Source organism: Melanotaenia boesemani, chromosome 24, assembly GCF_017639745.1.
Source record: "Melanotaenia boesemani isolate fMelBoe1 chromosome 24, fMelBoe1.pri, whole genome shotgun sequence".
NCBI classification, from domain to species: Eukaryota; Metazoa; Chordata; class Actinopteri; order Atheriniformes; family Melanotaeniidae; genus Melanotaenia; species Melanotaenia boesemani.
Genome location: NC_055705.1, coordinates 6,060,497 through 6,087,112, shown reverse-complemented (window position 1 = coordinate 6,087,112; position 26,616 = coordinate 6,060,497). Strand labels below are relative to the sequence as shown.

At 42.8% G+C, this 26,616-nt stretch overlaps 1 protein-coding gene across 3 annotated transcripts; it reads right to left on the bottom strand.

Moving 5' to 3' along the window:
• Positions 1 to 89: 89 nt before the first annotated feature.
• Positions 90 to 25,558, bottom strand: lrrfip1b (leucine rich repeat (in FLII) interacting protein 1b). 3 transcript variants are annotated; one of them, XM_041978763.1, is made up of 19 exons: positions 24,802 to 25,524; positions 21,191 to 21,277; positions 17,631 to 17,648; positions 17,355 to 17,402; positions 15,685 to 15,729; positions 12,728 to 12,778; positions 12,163 to 12,240; positions 11,985 to 12,020; positions 11,088 to 11,213; positions 10,756 to 10,926; positions 10,578 to 10,670; positions 9,682 to 9,774; positions 9,275 to 9,367; positions 6,484 to 6,622; positions 2,150 to 2,199; positions 1,949 to 2,066; positions 1,797 to 1,876; positions 1,453 to 1,557; positions 90 to 1,346 (listed from the first exon to the last, which is right to left on the bottom strand). In XM_041978763.1, exons 1-19 carry the CDS (start codon positions 24,889 to 24,891, stop codon positions 1,236 to 1,238), a joined length of 1,632 nt encoding a protein of 543 aa, XP_041834697.1. In that variant the 5' UTR covers positions 24,892 to 25,524; the 3' UTR covers positions 90 to 1,235. The 3 variants fall into 3 exon arrangements, with proteins under 3 accessions (XP_041834697.1, XP_041834698.1, XP_041834696.1); XM_041978764.1 differs by lacking the exons at positions 15,685 to 15,729; positions 17,355 to 17,402; positions 17,631 to 17,648 and having other exon boundaries at positions 24,802 to 25,522; XM_041978762.1 differs by lacking the exons at positions 90 to 1,346; positions 1,453 to 1,557; positions 1,797 to 1,876; positions 1,949 to 2,066; positions 2,150 to 2,199 and adding exons at positions 4,168 to 4,921; positions 5,259 to 6,173 and having other exon boundaries at positions 24,802 to 25,558.
• Positions 25,559 to 26,616: the final 1,058 nt, after the last annotated feature.

The window sequence follows — 26,616 nt, the reverse complement described above, 5'->3', positions numbered from 1 at the left end:
TTAATTAAATTATGGATACTGTTCATCAGACGTAATCCTTACTGGTTCTTTTGAGCTGGTTCTGTTAATTAGAGTCCAAAACAAGGAGAGAAGGTTCCAGGAGTTTATTACAGCTCTGCCAGTAACCATCACACTGATCAATGAAGCCTTGCAGCTCCTGATCTCACACTGACCCTAATCAATAAGTCAGGCAGCAAACAGTTTCAGGCCGATTGTACTTTCATGGGTTTGATCCTGAACCTCCTCTGTAACCTAGCAACAAGGATGGATCAAACCAACGGCTAAAGCAGCCAAACTCGGCATTAACTGATTGATCGATTGATTGATTACAGATATATTCAAGCAGGTCATGTTACATCCCAGCTGCTGGGTCGAGTTCTCAAAACCTCAGATGGATGAGAATCTGGGAATGTGGGACAACACCAGATAAAGTGGATTAATGATTCCTTTCGGATCATTAATTATTCTTTTTGGAATTATAGATCATTCCACAGAAATATTTCACAGTTCCTACGGAACAATTCCAGATGAATCTTTAATCGTTCCTTCGGGGTTGTTAATCGTTTCCGTGGAATCGTTATTGTTTGAATCTTTAATGATCAACAATTCCTTTGGGATTGTTAACAGGATCAAACAGTCCAGCTGATAAAACCAGATCCAAACCATTTTTATATATGTGTTTAAAACTCGGAGGTGAGTTTTCATTCCTCAGCCGGGACTGAGATGAATTGAACTTCCCGGATGAAAGAGAATCAGTTCAACAGCCAACTTTTCCACGTTGATCCGGTGAGTGAAGATGGCGAGTTTGATAGCAGAGATCCTCCCTGATGGTTAAGATGTTCCAACATTCATTAAAGCAGCGGTTCTGATGGAAGCGCAGAGAAGATTATATATTCCAGGTTTCATCCTGGCTGGTCAGTTCGACTGTACAAACATTCCCAGCTGTGTTTCTTTGTTCTCTGAAGGAAATTCGGACAAGCTGACAAGGTTCTGATCCAGAGATCTGTTGCTTCTCTGCAGCTGAAGGTTGTTTTTAGATACGTCGTCTCTCTGCTTTCTGCTGACGCTGGTTTGGATGGTCTTCATGCACACATTTCAGCCTCAGCAGAAGCTGAGGATCAGAACCACATCACTGCCCAACCCAGAGCACTTCTCTGCCTCGTCGACCTCCAGCTGTCTAGTGCTGACGCAGAGAAAACAAGTGCTCTGCTGCTGCAGGATCCCAGGACGTAGCATCACAGCTGGGCCACCAGGGCGCTCCGGTTAGCCTTCATCTTCTCCAGGCGCTTGGACAGGTGGTTGTTACTGGCTTCCAGCTCGTCGATCCGATCCAGAGCTGAGCGGAGCTGCAGACATGGGAACAGAAGCGAACCAAAACCATCAAAAAATAAAGGAAGACCGAGGAATCACACCAAACTCTCAACTCTCCAGAACACATGGGGGAGCTCTCACCTCTCTCTGCAGTTTTCTCTTCTCCACCTTCAGCTCGTCTTCGATCATCTCAGCATTTTCAGACGCAGACTTATAGCGACTCACCTGACCTTCCAGACGGATCACCTAAGGAGCATCACAGACTGACGTTTGGTTCCTCGCAACTAGAGACTAAAGACTGTATTTAACTTCAAAAACCAAATAAACCTGCTGTGATCTGCAGAAACATGGTGACATGAAACTAAAAAGACTTTATGATCCACCACACGTTCAGCTGAATAAAAAACCTCAATACACACTGATGATACCATTTCCAAAAGCATCAAACACAAACGGCAGTAAAAGATTAAGAAGTCAACACTTACGTTTTGTTCCAGAGTCGTGACTTCCTGTTCAGATTTCACTAGCTTGAATTTGAGCTCACTGATTTGTCTGTTGGCATCTCCTGAGGAAAACCACAAACAGAATGAGGGTGTGTTTTCCAGCTGAGAACTAGTCACATTAAACAGGAACTCACTCTGCAGCTCCAGCACATGGGAGTCCATCCCATTCTCCAGACTGTCATCCTCTGGATTCTGGACTCTTTCCGTCTCGCTCCTCTGCCTCTGATCCAGCTGAGACTTCAACAGCCTCACCTGTTTACACGGTCATCAACATGTCTTATACACCTTCTGCTGGATCAACTGTTCTCTGCAGAAGCACAGAGGTCTCATCTCACCTGATCTCGTAAACTCTCCCTTTCCTCAAACAGTTTCTTCAGTCGCATTTCTGAAACGCAGCAGAGACATGAAGTCAGAATGCTGTGGCAATTAAAATGTCCAGACTCTTGGTCTAAAGAAACCTAGCAAGTTGTCACAGCTTGACTGTGTTTTCATTAACACACACAAATTATCATCAGGTGATCCCAGGCCAGTTTTATCTTCACACCACTTTAGCTCTTCATCAGACTAGTTTAACTTCCATCTTCTTTAAATGACGCAGAGACTCCAGGGTGATGAAGATAATCTTGGTTGACATTTGTTTTGGTTTTATGACACATTGTCACCTGAAACTGGATAAAAAGTAAATGCAACAACACCCTGAGGAACCCAGCACTCCAACGGGTAGAAATACTTTGGGTTGGTTGGTTTTAAGTTTGAAGTTCAGGGTCAAACATCACTTAAGTTTTAAATCCATTTCTTACAAAAAAATTATCTGTTAAATAACAATCTTTATATTCAGGTTTGTTCCAAATTTCATTGATTCAGTGGATTCCTCTAAAGCAGTTTTTCTCAGTCCAGGTCTTCAGGACCCACTGCCCTACTACAACTCACCTGAGTCAGATTAAGAAACCTCCTTACCAAGTTCTTTCCAGCCTGTTGACAAGCCATTAATTTAATTGAGGTGTGTCAAAGTAGGGCTACCTCTAAAACATGCAGGGCAGTGGTCCTTAGGACCTGGATTGAGAAACACTCATTTAAAGTAAAGAAAGAAAGCTTTGACCAAATACCAGTGGATTCAATTTTAATAAATTCTCAAAAAATAAATAAAAATAAACAAAATAAAAAAAAAAAATAAATAAAATAAAAAAAAAATATATATATATATATATATAAGAATTAATACTGAATTAAAAAAAATTGGCTGAATAGAATCTAAAACCAAATAAATGAAGCAGTTAAAAGACTAATTTGCTTACCGTTAAGGTGTTAAGGTGTAATAAAACGGAGAAAATCATCTGTTGATCCAACATCATGTCAAAAAAGGCAAAACTTTACAGGAACATGAATCGCTAATATTTTATTGATCGTCTGATTGATTTGGCAGCACAGTACAGTTAAAATACAGCTGAGCTGGAGTTTATTATGCTTTCAAATATCACATTCTGGTGGATTATTAGAAAACTTTAATGTAATTATACAACTGTTTCCATCCACTACTATTGAGTTTTGAGGTTTATGAGACCTTACAGTCAGTGATTTCACCCTTCCTGCTATCAGAATCGAGATCTTCCTGTTTTACGCTGTTCAATGCTGGAACAACTTCTACATCTTCAACTGCAGCCTCCATCCTGTGAATGTGTGCCGACACTGGTTTGAGGACCTCTTCGTCAGCCTCCTCACAACTGTCCATATCTCCAGCTGGCACCTCCTCCAGCAGAGCAGTATTGGACCACAATGACTCATCTAGCCGTCTTCCTTCTTGAAGGCTCAATAGCACTAGTTCTGGAACAGCCATGGCTTTGATTTCTTCAGCCGTCAACTCAATTAGCTTCCTGACCTTTGAATTTTGGCCAAGATGGGAAGGTGCTGACGCTGCTGGACTTCTCTTTGGGTCCTGAACTTTGGACTCAGGTTCAGTAAAGTACGACTCAATAAACACAAATTCTTCCGAGCTACTTTTCTCTGTTGGATCAACTGGACTAACTGGACTGAACGTTGCGATGCCACTGACTGCTGATTCTACACCTGCCTCAGCTTCTCCTTCTTGGCCATTTATAGGATGATCCTGAAAGGCTGGACACATTCTTCTTGTAGAACCAGATGGTTCTTTCAATATCTCAGAGGCAAAGTTCACTCTTGCTGATGCAGAATGTCCAGTCGGACATTTTTTCATACATTTACGATCTTCTGGGATTTTACTTTTTTCCATTAAACCCTTCTGAAGTTGTTCCACCTCCTCCGACAGTCTGAGATCTCGTCCTCCTACATCATGTTTGTTGGTTGCATTTATAATTCTGTTCTTTAGTGTTTTTTCCAGATCTGAGGTCCACCGGTGAAGAGAGATCAGCATTTCTGAAAAGATTCTTGAGAATTCAGCCACAAAAGCCTGATTACCAACAACTCCTTGTAGCATTTCTTGAATGGTCTTCTCCAAACCACTCCACATTTCCTCCAGACCAAATGGTGTTGCTGTCTGTCCATTAATATCTGCATACTCAGGATAGGCTTCTTGAATCTGAACCATGTCTCCAACTGATCTATAAATCTTCTGGACCTCAACTTCCTTGAGTGTTCCTGTCCTTTTGCAACGAGACACATCATTCACTTCAGATTCCAGTTTGGTTTCAAAGTTGTGATGTTCACAAACACTTGAAAGATTTAAATCGACCACCGTCCTCATTGTACTAGCTTCACTTCCTACAGACCCAACCCTCGACACTACCGTCTCTCCACCCTCTGTACTTCCTACAGACCCAACCCTCGACACTACCGTCTCTCCACCCTCTGTACTTCCTACAGACCCAACCTTTAACACTACCGTCTCTCCACCCTCTGTACTTCCTACAGACCCAACCTTCGACACTACTGTCTCTCCACCCTCTGTACTTCCTACAGACCCAACCCTCGACACTACCGTCTCTCCACCCTCTGTACTTCCTACAGACCCAACCTTTAACACTACGGTCTCTCCACCCACTGTACTTCCCACAGACCCAACCTTTAACACTACGGTCTCTCCACCCTCTGTACTTCCCACAGACCCAACCTTTAACACTACTGTCTCTCCACTGTCTGTACTTCCTACGGACCCAACATTTGACGCTACTGTCTCGCCACCCTCTGTACTTCCTACAGACCCAACCTTTAACACTACGGTCTCTCCACCCACTGTACTTCCCACAGACCCAACCTTCGACACTACTGTCTCTCCACCGTCTGTACTTCCTACGGACCCAACCTTCGACACTACCGTCTCTCCATCCTCTGTACTTCCTACAGACCCAACCTTCGACACTACTGTCTCTCCACCGTCTGTACTTCCTACGGACCCAACCTTCGACACTACTGTCTCTCCACCGTCTGTACTTCCTATGGACCCAACCATTGACACTACTGTCTCGCCACCCTCTGTACTTCCTGCAGACCAAATATTAGACCCTACTGTGTCTTTATTTCTTACAGACTCAGGGTTCAATAATACAGTCTCTGTGCTGTCTTTAAGGCCCTGTCTGTCATTTACAGCCAACATCTCAACAGATTTGTTTTCTTTCGAGCTGATCTCTGAAGTCAGAGTGATTACATCTCGTGTTTTATATTCTTTTGTACTTGAAGCTGGAATATCAGGAACACCTTCCTGTTCCAAGCATCGTTCTTGGCTGCTCATGTTTGTGTTTTTGTGTTGATGAAGAGAACTAAGATCCAGAGTAGATGCACATTTTTGTTTGTCAGAGGACGAAGCCTCTGTTTCCAGAACACCAGAAGCATCTTGTTTTTCTATTTCATCGGATAGAGGGTGTATTTTTCCAGCAGACAAAAGACTAAGCAGGATGGCTTTGTTATTCAGGATCATGTCTTTAGCAGGTCGAGGTGGAACAAGTCTCGATTTCAGGACGTTCTCATTTGAAGCTTTGCGAACATGTAAAGTTTTCTTATCACACATCTTCATTTCCATTTCACTGGCAGAAATGATTTCAGATCTGGTAGGGCCTTTAAATTCCTGCTCAGGTACCAGAGCAGCAGCTCCTGCCTTGTCCTTCATTGGCTGTTTTCTAATTTCCTTGTTCCTGAGCAGAAGGGTATCATCAACCCTGGTTGGGAATTTCTTGGGCAGATCCTTTTCGTTTGCCTTGTATCTCAGTTTTTTGTTTCTCATTGCCTCACTTCTGTCTGGATGTTTTTCGGCTGTGTTACGCCTGTCCCCAGCCTGTTTTGCATGCTCACTAATGGGGATCACGTTCAGCGACTGAGAGCGCTTGTTAATCATCACATGCTGTTGCTTCATGTCATCCTGGGGCTGTTTCCTGCTCCCTCGACATTTCCCTGAAAGATCATGAGGAAAGATTGTAGGACCAACTACTGGTGACAGTCATAATGTAAAAGACAGGACAGAGAGAAGAGAAGGTGGGAATTAACCGAGGTGAGAATCACAGAAGAATTTCTGCAGGATGATGCTGATGAGTTAGAGCTGATTTTAAAACCATCCAAACAGGGTGAGATGCTGAAGTCCTCACAAGTTCTGATCATAGAGTTAGAAATCAGAGGCATGCATTTGTTATACATGCATTTAATGTTTTCATAATAGAGTCTGAAAATCCAAATAAAATTCAGCATCAACACAATCTGTTCCTACCGAGCATGCTCTCTCTGCTGCTGTGAGGCGACTCCTCAGCCAGTTGCGAGGAAGACTCTGTACTGACATCATCTTCAACATTGCCCTGGTCTGTGTCTCCATTGGTGGTGATGTCAGGAGAGACATCTAGTTCGTGTTTCTATTAGAAAGAAAGTAATGAATTATTTACCAATCAATAACTTATCAATAACAAATGGCATCTGAGATAGCCACAAACATCCAGAACACAACAAGGACTTTTTCTGTGGTGGACGTATCCGTCTTAATGCTTATTCAGGGTCAGGTTGCAGGGGGCTGACTTCCCCTCCCTAGCCACTTCTTCCATCTCCTCCAGTGCATTCCTAAGGGCCAGCAGAGAGACGTAGTCCCTCCAGCATGTCCTGGGTTTTCCCTTGGGCCTCCTCCCATTGGACATGTTCAGAACACCTCCCCAGGAGGCACCTTGAATGGCTCCTCTGTATGTGGAGGAGCAGCAATTCTGCCCTGATCTTTCTGACGTCTAAGGGGGAGTCCAGCCACCCTGAAGAGGAAATTCATTTTACCTGCTTGTATTCATGATCTTGTTCCATAGGTGAGGATTGGAACATTGATCAACCAGGAAATCGAGAGCTTCTCCATTCAGGTGAGCTCTTTCTTCATCACCACAGACCAATGCAGAGTCCACATTACTGCAGACACAGCATCAATCCACCTGTTGATCTCCCACTCCATTCTTTCCCCACTCTGAAAGACCCCAAAATATTTTAATTTCTCAAGCTGAGGCTGGATCTCACCGTTAACCTGGAGGGGACTCTCCACTATTTTCCAGTTGCGGACCATGGTCTCGGATTTGGTGCTGATCCTCATCCCAAATGCTTAACTCTCAGCTGTGTATTGTTCCAGTGAGAGTCAGAGATCAGTCTGATGAAGCCAGCGGAACAGCATCATCTCTAAATACCAAAGACCCAAACCAACACATCGGCTACACCTAGAAATTCTGTTCATAAAAGTTGTGAACAGAATCAGTGACAAAGGGGCTGCCTTGGCGGATTCCAAAAAATAAATCTGACTTACTGCCTGCAAGCGGATCATACTCTCATACCACTGAATAGACTTACCACCAAGGCTGAGGAGTGTGATCCCTCTGAAGTTGGAACACATCTTTCGGGTTCCTCAGCGACCATTGAAACTGCACTGCACTTAGCCTGCTGGTACCTATGGTAAATGGACTTGTACTTATATAGCGCTCAAATGGCTTTACAGAACCTGTCACATTTACCCATTCAAACACACACACACACACACCCTGATACGCACACTGGGAGGCAAAAAGGGGTTAGGTGTCTTGCCCAAGGACACTTTGGCATGTAGTCAGGAAAAGCCTGGAACCAACCTTCCGGTTGGAAGACAACTGCTCTTCCTCCTGAACTACACTGACCCCCAACCTATCAGCTGCCTCAGGAGTCCCCCAGGATAAAAAGGCCCGATAGGACTCCTTTTTCAGCTTGACGACATCCCTCACTACTGGTGTCTGCCAACCATCTTAAGGCCATAGTTCTGGTCATTCGCCTCAGTAATAGAGAAGCGGAACACCATGCACTCAGACTCAATGTCCCCCACCTTATCTGAGACATGATTGAAGCTGTGCTGGAGTTGGGAGTTGAAGCTCGTTCTGACAATGGACTCAGCCAGACGTTCCCAACTGACTCACAATATGTTTACGCCTGACCAGTATATCCTGCCCCACCATCTGAGCCAGCTCACCACAAGTGGTGGTCAGTTGACAGTTCCGCCACCGAGTGTCCAAGACATGAGGCCGCAAGTCTGACGATAAGACCACAAAGTTGATCAATGAACTGCGGTCCCAGTGCCAGGTGCACACCTGGACAATCTTATGCTTGAACATGTTTGTTATGGGCAATTTGTGACAAGAACAGTAGTCCAATAACGAAACACCACTTGGATTCAGGTCAGTACAGCTGTTTCTCCCAATCACGCCCCTCAGGATCTTACTCTCATTGCCCACATGAGCATTGAAGTCTCCCAGAAAAGCGTGGGAGTCTCCAGCGGGAGCGTTTTCAAACTTCAAAAATGTTGGGTACTCTGAAATGCTACTTTGTGAATAGGCACAAACAAAAGTTAGGACCTGTCTTCCCACCTAAAGGTGGACGGAGGATACACTTTCATCTACCTGGGTAAACCCCAATGCACAGGTACTGAGCCAGGAGGAAATGAGTAAGCCCACATCCACTTGATGTGTCTTGCCGGGGGCAACTCCAGAGTGGAACAGAGTCCAGACTAGTTCCAGAACCTATGTCATGTGTCAAGGCCGGAACAGGTCTACCTCACGCACCAGCTGAGGTTTCTTTTCCACCAGAGAGGTGATGTTCCATGTCCCTAGAACTAGCTTCTGCAGCTGGAGGATCGGAGCACCAATAAGGTCCTGCCCAGCTCACATGGCACACAACTTGATTTATTCACATAGTAGATCTATTATTTGTTCATTAATTTACATTACGTCAGATTTACTGAACAAACTGGTTGTTTCACAGACAAACATCAGGATTTTATGAGGAAAAAAAAATGTAGCTGTAGTTTTATTGGATTCAAATAGAATTTAATAAGATTGAGATGAAACTGAAGTTTGTGTATTGATTTTTTTTTACCAGATTAAACAGTTCCCACCTTCCTGAACCAGCTCTCTAAAGGTGAAAAAAGTTAAAGCTCTGAGAACTGGATGAGCTTCAGAAACCAGCTGGAGTCTGCTGATTTTTAAATGAACGACATTAACGGAAAGTGGTCGTCTGAATACCTTCAGTAAATCTCGAAGTCGGACCACCTCGTCTCTGAGCCGGTCACGTTCAATTCGAATGATGTCTGAGATTTCTCTCTGGCGCTCTAATGCCTGACGGAGGCAGCCGAGGGTGGAGGAAGGAAGGAAGGAAGGAAAGAAAAAAGAAATTAAGTAGTTAGTGAAGGAAGAAGAGTTGGAACAGAGAACAGCCTAACATCTCTCTTCAGATTAAACATTTCCCAGAGGCAGTGCAGAAACATGATTATTTATCTGTTTTACGTCATCAGACTGAGGAATCCCTCTTCCGTCACAGACGAACTGAAGTTGATCTCAGATGTTGGGTTAAAAGTTTAGAACAGAACCAGTTCCAAGTCCAGTTCTGCCTCTGGAAATGTTGGAAACCCAGTAACTCTGAAGCACAGTACCCCGATCTTCTTCTCTTTCCACTGCAGAGCTTCCTGCAGGTCAGAGACTTCCTGACGGTAAATGGTGCTCTTCAGACGAAGATCGGACACTTCCTGACCCGGTGAGACCAAGTCCGACCAGGACAGACCAGGAAATATCAGTAGAAAGCAGCAGGAGAAGGAAGAAAAAAAATAGTGTAGCAAGAGAAAGAAGTTAGTGTTTAAAGAGACAGTTAAATACATTTAAATATCTTTCTTCTGTTTTACTTAATGCTTAAATATAAAGGAAAATTAAAAAGCAAATCTGGTAAGTGACAATGAAATACTTCGATGTCATTTCTGGAGGATTTTATTGAACAAAATAGTCTTTCAACAAAATGTTGAAAAGAAAAAAGAAACACCATGAAGACCAAGGAGTTCTTCAAACAGGTCAGGGACAATGTTGTGGAGAAGAACAAATCAGGGATGTGATATAAAAGATATCTGAAACTGAAAAGCTCCATCAAATCCATCATTACCTAAAGAAAGAATATGACACCACAAGAAACTTGTTGAGTGAGGACCGTCCACAAAAACTCACAGGCTAGGCAAGGAAGCTTTTAATCAGAGACAACCAACAGATCAAAGGTAACCCTGAAGGAGCTGAAAGCTCCACAACAGAAACTGCTGAATCTCAACAACCAACAAACCTGCAGCAACCGTGTGATGCTATCATGTCAATATGGAGCAAAACCTCTGAGGAATGTTTCCAAAATATATCACATATAGATTGCTGAATCTATCACACCAAGAATGAAGGCAGTTCTGGAGGAAAACTGGCCAACCTGGTACTAGAAGGTGGACCTGGTGAGTAAGACAGTGAAAGGATTTTTTTTATAAAATCAGTGTGTGTGTAGAGTGTTTTTACAGAAACTGACCGTCAGCAGCTCCTCAGTTTGTCTTAGCGTCTCTGTTAGATCTTTGAAGTGAAGCTTCAGGATGCTGTGAGCCTGATGTTCGCGCTCAAACTTCTGAACACACACACAAACACACAGAGTCAGCATCAGCAGCAGCATCATGTGGATGACCTGCTAGCTAGCATGATGATAATGGGACCTTTTGGTTGTCCTCGCTGTGTCTCCGGGCCTCCCAAAGCTGCTCCTCCATGTCGCTCAGCTCATCCCTCAGAGTTTCCACCTGGTACATCAGTGTTGTCTTGTCATTGTGCAGCTGAGCGTTGGAAACCATCGCCCTGCGGTACTTCTCCTCTGCCTCAGCCAGAGAGTCCTGATCACAAGAAGAGATCATCAATACTCATCAATAACACACATCAATGAGTCATTTAATGATCAGTATGAAGTCAATTTCAGTTTTCAAGGTTTCTAAATTAAGGGATCAAAGATGATCAATATGATACACACACAACGTAACTTTCATTCATGGAGTACCTTGATTTCTCTGATTGACGCCTCTGTTTCCACAGAGAACGACGTGTCACAGCTCCCTCTACGAGAAGAGGCTCCACCCAGTGAGGCGAGCGTAGCAGCCGACAGGGTTGACGCCGTCCTGGAGCCCTGACAGCGATATGGATTTATGACATCATACGACATCAACAACATGCAAGTGACCAGTCAAAGATGGTTGAATGATGACATCATAAACACAATGGACCAGACGGTGGTGATTCTGCTGAACAAACACAGCCATCTGATTTTATGATGGAGTCTGCTTCAATGGGATTCAGCACCTGATCAAAAGGATTACTCTACAGAAACTTATAAAGATAACTAACCCTAGAACAATTATTCCAGAATTTTTTACTTTACTTTTAAAAAAAAAAATATTCCAGAATATTCACACTGGAATATTTTAGATGAATTATTCCAGAAGTTTTTACACCAGAATGTTTTAGAAGAATATATTTCAGAATATTTACTTTAGAATGTTGTAGAAGAATTATTCCAGAATATTTACTTTGGAACATTTTAGAAGAATTATTCCAGAATATTCACACTGGAATTTTTTAGAAGAACTATTCCAGAACTTTTAATTTGGAATATTTTAGAAGAATTATTCCAGAATATTCACACTGGAATATTTTTAAGAAGAAATATTCCAGAATTTTTACACCAGAATATTTTATTAGAATTATTCCAGAATTTTTACACCTGAATATTTTAGAAGAATTATTCCAGAATATTTGCTTTGGAATGTTTCAGAAGATTATTCCAGAATGTTTACTTTGGAATATTTTAGAAAAATTATTATTTATTATAATAATTTTAATTCAAACATTCCAGATTTGATTAAGTACTGATGGTAAAAAAACAGAAATGTGGACTCACTTTTTCCAAGTACTCTCTTTCCATCCGCTCCTCCACCTGGACACAAAAAACACATGTCACTGGTCTGATGCTGCTGTGTTGCCATAGAGACAGCCAGACTCATCCCTCCAAATGAAAACTTTATCAACGGAAGGGACAGGTGGAGTCACAGAGGTAAAGGACAGAAAGGCGAGCTCACCACCGGGCTCGCACGGGCCGAACTTGCCCTGGAGGAGGTCCGAGACCCAGAACCAAGGAAACCACTGTAGTCTGAAGGCTAGGGGAAGGAGGAAGATTAGGAGGAGGAGGAAGGTTAGAAGGTTCAGAAAAGGAAACAGAAATTGTCAGTTAGTAGATAATCAGGTTTGTTATAGACTCTAATCAATAGTCAGCATATTAATCCATCAGGACTGATCAGTTCCCAACATGACGTCCTAACTGAACCCCACATAGGACTGCTCTGATCATCTGATCTAATCTATTACTACATGTCTGATTTACTATTGATCTACAATCAGGAAGTGATGTCAGAGTCCGGCCTGAAGCAGCAAGGAGTGTCAGCAGAGAGGACTGCAGGAGAGGACAGCGAGACTTCATTCAGAAAACTTTTTACTGTCTTACTATCTGAACTGATAGGTACAGTGAGTTAAAAACTTGATTCCCTGCTCAGGATTGTGTAAAGGTCTGCAGAACCTGGACCTGCAGATGCGATCTGGATCCAGAGGGACCACTGTCTGGATACAGGTGATGGAGGAAAGACTCACCCTAAAGCTGCCTCGACTGCCCACAGACATTCTCTCCTCATCATCAGACACCTACAGACAGAAGAGAGACAATGAGATCAGATCAAGATCTGGGACCACATTCAGGTTCAGGATCAGGACCAGGACAGAGTCCAGGACCAGGATCAAGTTCGCTCTGCTGGTCACTCCCTTCACTGATGTCACACCATCAGGAGCACACCTGCAGTCAGGTGAGCAGTTTCCAACCTGTGCTCACTGAAGCTGGGTTATAAAAAATCACATCCATATATCAGTTTTAATAGATTGAAATGCAATTATTCCAATATCGATTAATAAAACTCAGATTTTTTAATACGGTTCCTCTTCCCATGACAGCAGTGATCCTACTTGCACATGACTTACCAATTCTGTGAGATCTTAGCATGTAAACACAGATGAAAAGTTGCCTATGTCACATCCAAAATCAGCTTTTCTCAGAGAAATAATACCAAAAAATACCACTTGTAATAACTTTGTTTCTAGAGACATGATGATAAACATTCTACATGTAAGCCTGGAACTATCAGAAACTTAATAAATAAGGAGGATTCTGTTCGCTGCTCTAACAACGACCTATGTGCCCAAAATCAGCTTCTCTCCACGAGATGATGCCAAATTCAGATTAATTCACCAGTTGATTACATTCTCCTGTAATCTACACCACCTGACCCACTGCAGCAACCCCAGGTTATTGACTGTCCCCACAGGCTTGTACAGTAGCATTAGGCATGTTGACTACATCAGTTTGGGGGGGGGGGGGGGGGGGGGGGGGGGGGGGGGTTGATGTCCTGCATGACGAGCTGCTCATGCATGGTAGTCATTGTTGGTAGTCATTGTTGCTGAATGGGTGAGGCTTCCTCTGTGGTGACATTGATAAATACTTATAAAAAAGCGCTTAGGGACAACAGCTTGGTTCATAGAGGTTTTAAAGATGTCTATTAGGACTACAGTTAGTCCGTAAAGTATTGATACTTAAATGCCATATCCGGATACTAAACTAATTTGCAATGGTATCGATACTACAGTGCGCGCACCCACAACGCCCATCGCGTGCACACGCTACAGCAGGCCGGCCAGGCAGAGAGACAGTGTCCGACCGGCAGGCAGAAAGCCCTCCCTGCGACTCAGCTTGTTGTTGTGCATGCACTTTTTATTTCTACTTTTACAATATGGCCAGTGCGGCTGCAGCAGGGCCAGACCAGCCAGTCCTGATCGAAAATGGAATTAATATAGTAAATATCCAGTAAATATTCCTTACATTCCTAAATCAGCAACAAATACACTTTTCTAATAAACAGACCCAGTACAACAGCAGGGTTCGAATTACGGGGGAGCTAGGGGAGCTTGGCTCCCCTGAAAGCCCCAGTACAACAGCATTGTTTACACTGGGTCTGATCCCAGTTTGGTCCCAGTTAAATGTCATCAGTCAGAACGTCTAATTCTTCTTCTGAACACATTCAGTGGAGTCAACATTATTTTAGTACAAAGGTAATAACAAGCTAACGCTTACTGCTGTGGCGCTAACCTCATAGCTAACATAAATGCAAATATTAATGACTAACCTCCCCAGATGGGTTTTAAGGTGAATGAGGGTGGATGTGGTGGATCCAGCATACAACACGAGTCCAAGTCCAAACTCAAGTCTTCATCTATTCTATCATTCAGGATGTTTTCTGACCACATTTCTTCCTGGAAGACGATAGTTCCCTACCATCCTTCCACTTTTTAATAATTCGTTGGACAGTTCTGAACCCATTTCTAGTAGTTTTTGCATCTCCTTACAAGTTTTCTCTGCTTGATGCCGATGATCTGACCCTTCTTAAACAGACTAACATCTTTTCCAAGACCACGGATGTGTCTTTCCACATGGCTGTTTAAGGAACGAGAAGCTGCTTGTTGCATCAGTTGGGGTTAAATAACTTGTTGCAGTAATTATCCGACAGTAGGCTCCTGCCTACTTGCTTAGTGACATTCAGGTGGCGACTTTTTTTTTGACCAGGCAATGTATTTAGCAGCTTACTACCTCTCGCATTAGCAGCTAAGGCCAAGACTGGGGACTCCACCATGTTCAATAAATACCAAATGTACAGGAAGTGACATCACCACACGCGTTGGTACTCTAAAAAAATCCTGATAATAGATCATGTAAACGGGCTCAGTGTTTTATAAAAATATTTATCTGAGAATGGCCACGGTTGCATGATGTTTTTTATTTGGAATTAATTATTCAGTATTCTGCTTCACGTTTACATGGTAATAGTAATTCCGAATTGAGGTTTACATGGAAACCATGTTTAATTTTTTTATTTAATTCCACTAGATCTGGGGGTTGGGAAGGGTTCTGACTGGACAGGGTCACCAGTTCATGCTTCTTTTCCTTTCGTCTACAACATGGAACACCACATAAGAACCATTTTCGCTCTGACTGTGATTCTAGTTTTGAAGCGGCAGCTTGACACCAGCATCCTGCTTCACTGTGGTCAGCTGAGGAGGAGAAGGGCGGTAGAGTACCATATCGTCATGGCAACAGGACAAGGGAATGAGCATGCTCAGAACGACCCGAATTAATTTGAAGCAGAATGAACGTTTACATGATCGAGGAATTGTTCAGAAGAATGACCTCTTATATTTGAAATGGCCATTTTCATTCAGAATTAGGTGTTTACAAGGTCATTTTAAAGAGGATTTCATTTTTATTCTGAATTGAAGAGGAATTAAAACTCATGTAAACGTGGCCAATGTCTTTAATATTCAAGAAAACTTTTTGTTACACAAATATCTGGAAATTAGTCAACATCTAATTGAATTTAATTGCAAAAAATCTAAGCCATTCAGGAAATTAGTGGTGATACCAAGCTGGTAACTGTAGGAACCACACTGAGCTCATCACACGACCTACTGTAGAACAGGACTAGACTCAGAGAAGAAGAGATACAGACCGAAGCGTGTCTCCGCGAGTGGCGAGAGTACCGCTCACTGTCCTCCTGAAAGGCCACGAAGAAGAAAGAGGAGTTATTAAAGTAGAAGAACAGCTGATCGATGACATCATCACAGGTAAAAGCAGGACGTTGCCGGCAATGAGAGACTTTTGGCAGGAGAGACATTTATTCATAATTAAATACTGAAATGAATAAATATTCCGTAAAATAAATAAATATGCCATAAAATAAAAAAGAAATTAATAAAATTCATATTTTTCAAAGATTTATTCCAAATAAAACCTGAATAATTTAAAAAATAAATAACCCTTAAAACTTAATAAAAAACATAAACTACAAAACAGAGCTGAACTTTAAAAAATCATTTACAAATTATAAACATTTAAAGAAGTGGAAAAAAGTAGAAAATTAAACAAAAACTTTAATAACATCAAATCTGATTATAAAGGAAAAACAGAATTTTTAATAAAAAAAAGTAAAAACAGCTAAAAATAAAAAGCAATCTAAAAAAAGACCTTTGATTAAATTAAAAATACAAAAAAAATATCTGAAATATATAAAAATATATGAAATGTAGTTTATAAAATAATCATAAAAAATAACAGGAAAAAGCTAAAATGCTGTAAAATTGGTGGAGACAGCTATCCAGCCCGATCACAGGAAAACAAAACTAAATCTTTTAATTTTTTAAGAAATTAGAAACAAACCACAATAAGACTGTACAGAACAACAAAATGTAAATGTGAGTTAACAGAAAAAGGAATGCAAATTTAAAAGGGAAAAGGATTAAATGAATTTAATGAATAAAACAGCATGTAAAGTAATTATTTTGCTCAGCATGTGACAGCGTGCAGGAACATGCAGGAAGCTGAGGCCAGACGATAACTGATCATCTACCAGACAGGATTAAACAGCCTCTTAATCCTTCTGTCAGTCTGTCTGAGCGCATGCACAACAAATAAAAACAACAACAGGCAGCTGGGCCCTGCTGGTCTGACACATGGAAACCTTGTTTTAGGAGCTTTGACTGGTCCCAGTGGTGGAACTGGGTCATACTGGTTTACACAGAACCATCTTCATACTGCTGTGTTCGTATAATCCAGGGTGTGATGTACTGACATCTAGTGGTGAAACTGGACACTGCAGTCCATGTCTGGTTTTCTCCTTCGCATTGGCGTCAAACTCCGGTCCTCGTGGACTGCTATTCTGCAGTTTTTTTGTTGTTTTCCTGCTCCAACACACCTGATTCAAATCAAATGGATCCAAAAGCTTCTTGTCAGCTTCTCCACAATGACCAATTAACTTCACTCAGGTGTGTTGGAGCAGGGAAACAAAACCTGCAAGATTGCAGCCCTCGAGGGACGGAGTTTGATACCTGTGCTTCAGAGGAAAGATGGAGGAGGAAGATGAGGAAGACTCGGCATCGTCACACAGAAATGTGAATAATTTTATGTTCTCTAAACAGATCAAAGTTTTACTCCTCTCCAGACAAATGGCATATTTTATAAGACTGTGGCATTGATTAGTTTGTCAGAAATACCTCATTTCTTCTTAACCTAAAAATGAATGGCTAGGTAAGCCCTACCTCTTCCTGAGTGTTTTAACATCTCACTGTGTGAAAATGATGTCAGGTGTGCATGTGTCAGCTAGCACTTGCTGTAGAGTCCTACCATCCACTGTTCAATGTGACCCCACTTATTTTCCACACCATGATGCCTCTGGGGGGAGGAAGAAAGGATCTGACATTAAACATCAGCTTTAAATGTTTCAGCTTTAAACAACTTGAAGATTCTCCTTCAGGTAAGTTTGTTTTCTTCTCTGGATGTAAAAGGGGGGTGGAGCTTAGCTCAGAATGCAGCATAGGCTGTTAGTTCCACCCAGCTAGTGCTTCCAGAGAAGGAAACAAAAATGTAAGAATAAAAGAGGAACAGACAAGTTGGTCATACCTTATGGCTTTGGAAAAGCTGCAAGAGGAGGAAAAGGAGAGATAAAGAGGTCAGAGGTCAAATATTAATTAACGATGACGAGTCACGTGTCAGATCGTTCAAGTACAAAGAGGTCACGAGTCACAAATCAGTTAACTACAAAGAGGTCACGTGTCACAAATCAGATAACTACGAAGAGGTCACGTGTCACAAATCAGTTAACTACAAAGAGGTCACGTGTCACAAATCAGATAACTACAAAGAGGTCACGTGTCACATATCAGTTAACTACGAAGAGGTCACGTGTCACAAATCAGTTAACTACGAAGAGGTCACGTGTCACAGATCAGTTAACTACAAAGAGGTCACGTGTCACAAATCAGATAACTACGAAGAGGTCACGTGTCACAAATCAGTTAACTACAAAGAGGTCACGTGTCACAAATCAGATAACTACGAAGAGGTCACGTGTCACATATCAGTTAACTACGAAGAGGTCACGTGTCACAAATCAGTTAACAACGAAGAGGTCACGTGTCACAAATCAGTTAACTACGAAGAGGTCACGTGTCACAAATCAGTTAACTACAAAGAGGTCACGTGTCACAAATCAGATAACTACAAAGAGGTCACGTGTCACATATCAGTTAACTACGAAGAGGTCACGTGTCACAAATCAGTTAACTACGAAGAGGTCACGTGTCACAGATCAGTTAACTACAAAGAGGTCACGTGTCACAAATCAGATAACAACGAAGAGGTCACGTGTCACAAATCAGATAACTACGAAGAGGTCACGTGTCACAAATCAGTTAACTACAAAGAGGTCACGTGTCACAAATCAGATAACTACAAAGAGGTCACGTGTCACATATCAGTTAACTACGAAGAGGTCACGTGTCACAAATCAGTTAACTACGAAGAGGTCACGTGTCACAGATCAGTTAACTACAAAGAGGTCACGTGTCACAAATCAGATAACTACGAAGAGGTCACGTGTCACAAATCAGTTAACTACAAAGAGGTCACGTGTCACAAATCAGATAACTACGAAGAGGTCACGTGTCACATATCAGTTAACTACGAAGAGGTCACGTGTCACAAATCAGTTAACAACGAAGAGGTCACGTGTCACAAATCAGTTAACTACGAAGAGGTCACGTGTCACATATCAGTTAACTACAAAAAGGTCACGTGTCACAGATCAGTTAACTACGAAGAGGTCACGTGTCACAGATCAGTTAACTACAAAGAGGTCACGTGTCACATATCAGTTAACTACGAAGAGGTCACGTGTCACAAATCAGTTAACTACAAAGAGGTCACGTGTCACAAATCAGATAACTACGAAGAGGTCACATGTCACATATCAGTTAACTACAAAGAGGTCACGTGTCACAAATCAGATAACTACGAAGAGGTCACGTGTCACATATCAGTTAACTACGAAGAGGTCACGTGTCACAGATCAGTTAACTATGAAGAGGTCACGTGTCACAGATCAGTTAACTACGAAGAGGTCCCGTGTCACAAATCAGTCACGAAGAGGTCACGAGTCAGGAATCAGTTAACTAGGAAGAGGTCACGTGTCACAAATCAGTTAACTACGAAGAGGTCACGTGTCACAAACCAGTTAACTACAAAGAGGTCACGTGTCACAGATCAATTAACTACAAAGAGGTCACGTGTCACAGATCAGTCAATTACAAAGAGGTCACGTGTCACAGATCAGTTAATTACAAAGAGGTCACGTGTCACAGATCAATTAACTACGAAGAGGTCACGTGTCACAAATCAGTTAACAACGAAGAGGTCACGTGTCACAAATCAGTTAACTACGAAGAGGTCACGTGTCACATATCAGTTAACTACAAAAAGGTCACGTGTCACAGATCAGTTAACTACGAAGAGGTCACGTGTCACAGATCAGTTAACTACAAAGAGGTCACGTGTCACATATCAGTTAACTACGAAGAGGTCACGTGTCACAAATCAGTTAACTACAAAGAGGTCACGTGTCACAAATCAGATAACTACGAAGAGGTCACATGTCACATATCAGTTAACTACAAAGAGGTCACGTGTCACAAATCAGATAACTACGAAGAGGTCACGTGTCACATATCAGTTAACTACGAAGAGGTCACGTGTCACAGATCAGTTAACTATGAAGAGGTCACGTGTCACAGATCAGTTAACTACGAAGAGGTCCCGTGTCACAAATCAGTCACGAAGAGGTCACGAGTCAGGAATCAGTTAACTAGGAAGAGGTCACGTGTCACAAATCAGTTAACTACGAAGAGGTCACGTGTCACAAATCAGTTAATTACAAAGAGGTCACGTGTCACAGATCAGTTAACTATGAAGAGGTCACGTGTCACAGATCAGTTAACTACGAAGAGGTCCCGTGTCACAAATCAGTCACGAAGAGGTCACGAGTCAGGAATGAGTTAACTATGAAGAAGTCACGAGTCACAGATCAGTTAAATATTAAGAGGTCACGTGTCACAGATCAGTTAACTACGAAGAAGTCACGTGTCACAAATCAGTCACGAAGAGGTCACGTGTCACAGATCAGTTAACTATGAAGAGGTCACGTGTCACAGATCAGTTAACTATGACGAGTCACGAGTCACAGTTCAGTTAATTATGACGAGTCATGTGTCACAAATCAGTTAACTATGAGGAGGTCACGTGTCATGTATCACTTAACTATTTAATAGATAATCAGTTAACTTATAAGAGGCTGCAATCAGGTTTGCACTCCTCTGTATGAACTCAGATTCAGATTGACCAGCTTTCTCACTGGACTATAGGAGATTGGGTCAAAACTCGGTGGCGGTTCTTTAGGAACTGTAGCAGAACTGGGCTGATCAACGCATTGCCAGCTGCTGAAAAGTGCAACATCACATGTTAGCCGCTGATAGCATCTGTTAGCAGCTTTTAGCAGCTGTTAGCATCATACAGTTTGAACTCCAGCTATGAGGAAACATTTGCCAACTAACAGCTCTGGACAACAACACATCATCCGTCAACCATCAGAAGTTTTCCAGTAAAGCGTTAACTCTGCAGTGGAAAAAGTAAAAACCAGTGGACTTGATCCACACACAACCTATAGCAAAGCATCCTAACATTGCCATGTTTTCCAGCAGCAGTCTTTGGTCTGAGCATGTGAGTAAGGAGCAAATCAATCAGGAGTATTGATCAACTCCCAAACATTTAGCCTTCTAACAGAGAGAAACAGCAGCTAATCAACAGGTTTGTCAGCGGCTGAGCCTCAGCAGAAGTCTGATCAGTGATCAATCATAGCAGAATAGTGTGTGCTGGATCAGAGGTGTTAATAAAGTTGTATTGATAGAGCAGACTCACCGCAGCAGCAAAAACACTTCCACAGCTTAGTCCAAGTCACCTTCGACCTGCTCTCACATGACACGATCAGCTGATCAAACTGCTTCCTGCTCCCTTCACAGCCTGAAGCTGTTTGTCTGACACCTTTCACTCCCGCTTCCTGTCAGGTTACCCAATCACCCGCCCAATCAAATAAACTTCAGGAAATGTCCGATCAATCAAAGCCCACTGACCTCCTTCTGTTGTCTCTCCAGCTCCTTCATCCGGATCTCCCGGGCTTCGGCTCTGGCAGCTCGTTTTGCCGCCAGCCTCGCCTCCGCCTGCACACAGAGATCAATAACATCCACCTTCATCAATGATAAATCATCAGAGTCCACAAAAACAAAAATAAACAAAAAACTACCACTCCACAGACAAGAATTACTGGTGAGACTGGGTGGGAACTGGTAAGACTGGGTGGTGTGACTGGGTGGTAACTGGAAAGACTGGGTGGTGTGACTGGGTGGGAACTGGTAAGACTGGGTGGTGTGACTGGGTGGGAACTGGTGTGACTGGGTGGTAACTGGTGAGACTGGGTAGTAACTGGTAAGACTGGGCTGTAACTGGTGTAACTGGGTGGTAACTGATGAGACTGGGTAGTAACTGGTAAGACTGGGTGGTGTGACTGGGTGGGAACTGGTGAGACTGGGTAAGAACTGGTAAGACTGGGTGGTGTGACTGGGTGGTAACTGGTAGGACTGGGTAGCAACTGGTAAGACTGGGTAGTGTGACTGGGTGGTAACTGGTAGGACTGGGTAGCAACTGGTAAGACTGGGTGGTGTGACTGCGTGGTAACTGGTAGGACTGGGTAGCAACTGGTAAGACTGGGTGGTGTGACTGCGTGGTAACTGGTAGGTAGGACTGGGTAGTAACTGGTAAGACTGGGTGGTGTGACTGCATGGTAACTGGTGTGACTGGGTAGTAACTGGTAAGACTGGGTGGTGTGGCTGCATGGTAACTGGTGTGACTGGGTAGTAACTGGTAAGACTGGGTGGTGTGGTGTACTTCTGCACAACGCGTGGTGGATCTAGGCGGACTCCACGCCGGTGAAGATGTCCCTTACGCAAACACTGTGCAAGTATAACTACAGCGTTTACTGGTCAGTGTCTGATGGTCTGAAACAGATTTAGTTCCAGATGTGGTCTACGTTCTTTATTTCCCTGTTCCACTTTTATTTATATCTCAAACGGCAGCTGGAAGTCACAACTAGCCAGATGATTTCCTTCTTTCCAAAGAAATGTTTAAAAATCATTTTTATAATGTAGTTTCCAGAAAGAAGCCTCCCAAGTCCAGGTAGAGGTCCTGGTCCAGGTCCAGGTCCAGGTACAGGTCCTGGTCCTGGTCCAGGTACAGGTCCTGGTCAAGGTACAGGTCCTGTAGCCTTTTCACAACGCTGCAGCTTGTTTTCTGTAATCGATGATGATGGTGATGATGAGCCTGTTGTGTCTGCTGCAGTGCAGATTAATATTCATGTTACTGCAGAGGATTAAAGGATGGAGGTCACACAGCCCTTAGTAGGTCAGCAAGGAGGGGGACCCCTCAGTATCTCCAACACCAGAATCCATTAAAAAGCCGACGTCAGCAGGTTTACGTCCTCCCACGTTACAGATACACATACAAAGAAAAAAAATAAATAAATAAAAAAATAATAACTAAAAAAATAATAAATATATATATATATGGAGGAAATACATAAATATTTTAATATTTTCATTACAGTGTGATTTATTTTCACACACTGTACTTTCATTCTATGTTTTTTTTTTTTTTACCTTATTCTCTCTCTCTACATGTATATTCTTGTGTACCAGCTGTCAATCATCTGTTTTGGGGCGGGGTCTCTTGTCCACACTGTGAAGTGACGTCCCACTGTGCTCTGAGCCAATGGGATTTCAGCATGAGTAGACCGCTTAATAAGCAAAAATCCATCAATAATAAAACGTGTGTCCGTCACACCCTCACGGCAGCTGGTGGGAGGTCCGTCTGTTAAACTGCTTAGTGGTTAAAAACCATGAAGAGAGGAATAAATACGGTACTCAGGCTACAGACTTGTCCTCTGGTCAAAAGTTAAAACGAAGATGGAAGAAGCAATCATTTCTGTAATCAGTACTATTGTTTAGAGAAATGTGCTGTTCCAACTTGGTTTCTTTTCTAGTAGCAGCGTTCTCCTTGTAATCATTATTAAAAGCTTTGCATCTTTTACATCGCCAGCCTGGGAAAAGGACGGGAGCTGGGTTTATCTGTGAAGGAACATTAATACAGTTTTCATCGCTGTGTAATCTAAGTAGAAAATATCAACCACACTTAAGTGTTTACATGGCTGACTTTTAGCCTAAAAGAGTTTCAGAAACAGACGAATGTAGACGAATAGAGTTGAATAAAGTAGTGGAAACTTGTGCTGATATCCCATTGGCTCAGAGCACAGTGATGGACAAGAAACCCCGCCCAAAGCAGATGATTGACAGCTTGGCTTAAAGGAAATAAAAAAGGAACAAAATGAATTAATAATAAATAAATACAAAACAAATTAATGAAGAAAAATAAATTAAATAATATGAAATTAAATTACTAAAATATTCACATGTATTTCTCTCTATGTTTGCTTATTTATTTGCTTATTCATTTCCAGATTTATTCTATTTGTGGCACTCCTATCCTTCCATACAATACACACCATATCGGACTGGTTTCCAGTTCTGATCCTGCGTTACTGAACCAGTCTGGGAGGCGGTTTGCACCAGACCAGAACCAGAACTGCAGAGGTAGAAGACGGGAAACAGATGCTAGTACACAAGTGTGTGTTTTTGTTCATGTCACCAGCGAGGAAGAGGAGGAGCTCATTCATCAGGGTCACATTCCAGCTTCAGTAAGTAGGACGACACAGAAAGGGACTTTGTTTCCACCCAGGCTCTTCATCATCATCATCATCATCATCATACCTGACAGCTACCTGTTCTCTTCTGATAAACTCATTTCATTAAAGTCATGTAAAAAATGAAACTGTTTTCATTGTTTATGGTCAGCGCCGGCCTCACAGCGAGGCCGCTGGTTCGAGCCTCGGCTGGGGAGGGATTCAAACAGCGGCCTTTCTGTGTGGAGTTTGCATGTTCTCCCGTGTTTGCGTGGGTCCTCTCCGGCTTCCTTGCGTCGTTCAAACACATGCATGTTAGGTTACCTGGTCTCTAAATCCTCCCTGACGTGACCGGTTTCTGTTGGTCCTGCTACCGTCTGGCCACCTGTCCAGAGACCTGCTTATATAGTCCAGGTAATTAATATTCTATAATTTCATGATTTTACATGTTACCAGAGGCACAATCTTCTGCTGGCATGCCTTGTTGCTATGGTAACAGTGTTGCTCTTGGCCTGGATGATGCCTTTACATGCTTCATATTTCTAAAGAAAGCTCATGAAGTAGCTGCTCTGTGATTGGTCAGATGCTTCGTCCTGATCCTGAATGTTTGGTAAGTCCACCTAGGTAACAGATAACCAGGTATGTTAATCAGGCCTCAGGTGCACCTGCTAACTGCTGGGCCGGACTCCAGCTTCCCCGCCAGCCTGAACTGGACTAAGAAGATGGATGAATGACTGATTTATTTTCAACGTTTTATAAAGAGAATCAAATCACTTAATATTTTCCAATTAATCTGATTCCTTTATGTTTACATTTTAGAGTAAATAAATCATCTTCAGTCACGTGATGAGCTCTCGTGGGTAAAGGAAGGGCCCTCATCTCAGCTGCGGCCCCTCCCGTCCCCCCGCCTGATCGCTGGTATCATCGATAACTCTCGATGAGCTCGCGTCTCACCTCTCGTGCTATCTGGTTGAGGGCATCGTCTTCCGCTGTCATCTTGTCCCGGTTCGGGATCCTCTTCCTGCCCGGTCCCTGAGTGCCCATAGCCCGGGGCGAGTTCTACCTGCTGCCGGATTTACACACGGAGGTCTCTGATGGTCCGGGATGCGCGGTGCTCCAGCCCCAGAAATCTCTGGAAAATACTGGCTCGGGTTTCTCCGGTGCTGTTCGGTTCGGTCACCTTCTCTGGGTTCCGGACCCCGCGGTCCACATCGCGACTGACTTCTCCGCGGAGTTCTGCGTCGGTCCGGGACCACCGGGCAGCGGTCTGAATAAAACCTGGAAGGTTAAAACCGGTCTGCTGGTGCTGTTCGGAACCAGAGGACGGAGGAGCCTGCGGCCGAGCTGCCGCTGTGTCTGGGCGACGTCAGTCTCCTGCCGTCCGTCTCTGCGGGACAACCGGAGCGCAAACCGGCCTGAAATCACCCGCAGTTCCTGCGGACGCCTGTAGCCGTGCTGCGCATCCCTCTGTGCGGAGACCCGGGCGCTCAGCGTCGGTGAAACGGTCGCACGGCTCGGTAAGCCGCCATCTTCACGGAGCTGCTGCGAAACAAACGACGTTGCGTGAAGCACGCGCCGTCACGCTATCAGGTGAGCCGCAGGTGGACTGTTCCCGAGGCAAGAAGCATCCCTACGCCGCAGTAGGGGGAGGAGGGGAACGTTTAATCCAGGCGCCCCGGAAATGACGTCATTCAGGATCACTCGTAGCAAATTTTCTGAAACAATTAAAACATTGAACCTTTGAATCACAGGGAACGTCACGCTCCGCGCGGACCGAAAGCTTACCGTTTCTTAAAAGTTCTGGTCTGAATCTGGATTATAAATGAGAACTATTGATCATCCACCTGGAAAATTACATGAAATACTCAGGAAACATAGTTTCAAAGCATACAAATAAAAGAATAATTTAAAAAACCTAAAAAGATTTAGAAGAGACATGTCTTCTGCTGGAAGTTCCTCCTCCTTTAATTCACGCTTCGAAGTGATTATCTGATAAAAATACACCAAAATAATTTTAATACCATCTGGAGGAATACACATCTTTACATTAGGTGAAGTGGTTTAACGGAGGCTCCGTATGACTGGTTGTCAGTTATTCATAAAATAAAAAAACTGAAAAAACTTTCTTTTTCTCTCCCTTAAGCGATTTTTGAGAATTTGGAGGAGCTGAATTTTTGCTAAAATGTGATTTTGAAATGTCTAAAATACAAATTAACGGGTTGTTCAGTGCTGGAAATTATCTATAAACACAACTTTCTCCCCCTGACGACTTCAGTCTGGAACGACAGGTGCATTTAATAAATAAAAATCATGTGTCTATAAAGACTGGATGGGTCATAGAATTAGTGATTCAGATGGCTGAAGGGTTCTAACCTATTCTTGTATAATCAGGGAACCATCTCTATTTTTATTATTATTATTATTATTATTATTAGTAGTAGTAGTAGTAGTAGTATTATTATTGTTGTTGTTGTTGTTACAGAAAGAAAGAAAGAAAGAAAGAAAGAAAGAAAGAAAGAAAGAAAGAAAGCTTTAAAAGATCCTTTATTTCCGGCTACACAAGCAAAGGAAAATGATTCCAACAAAAAATAAGGGGGATAAAAACAAAAATTGAGAACCAAACAAAAGACCCCAAAATTCCACAAATTCATCCAACCTGTTTGTGAGTTTCAATAAACCAAATTCCAGCCTGAGCCGAGCTGCCAGTAACCTGGTGAAGACCAGGAGAACCTCCTCTGACCCTTGATCCTGTTCCTTCTGGTCTTCCAA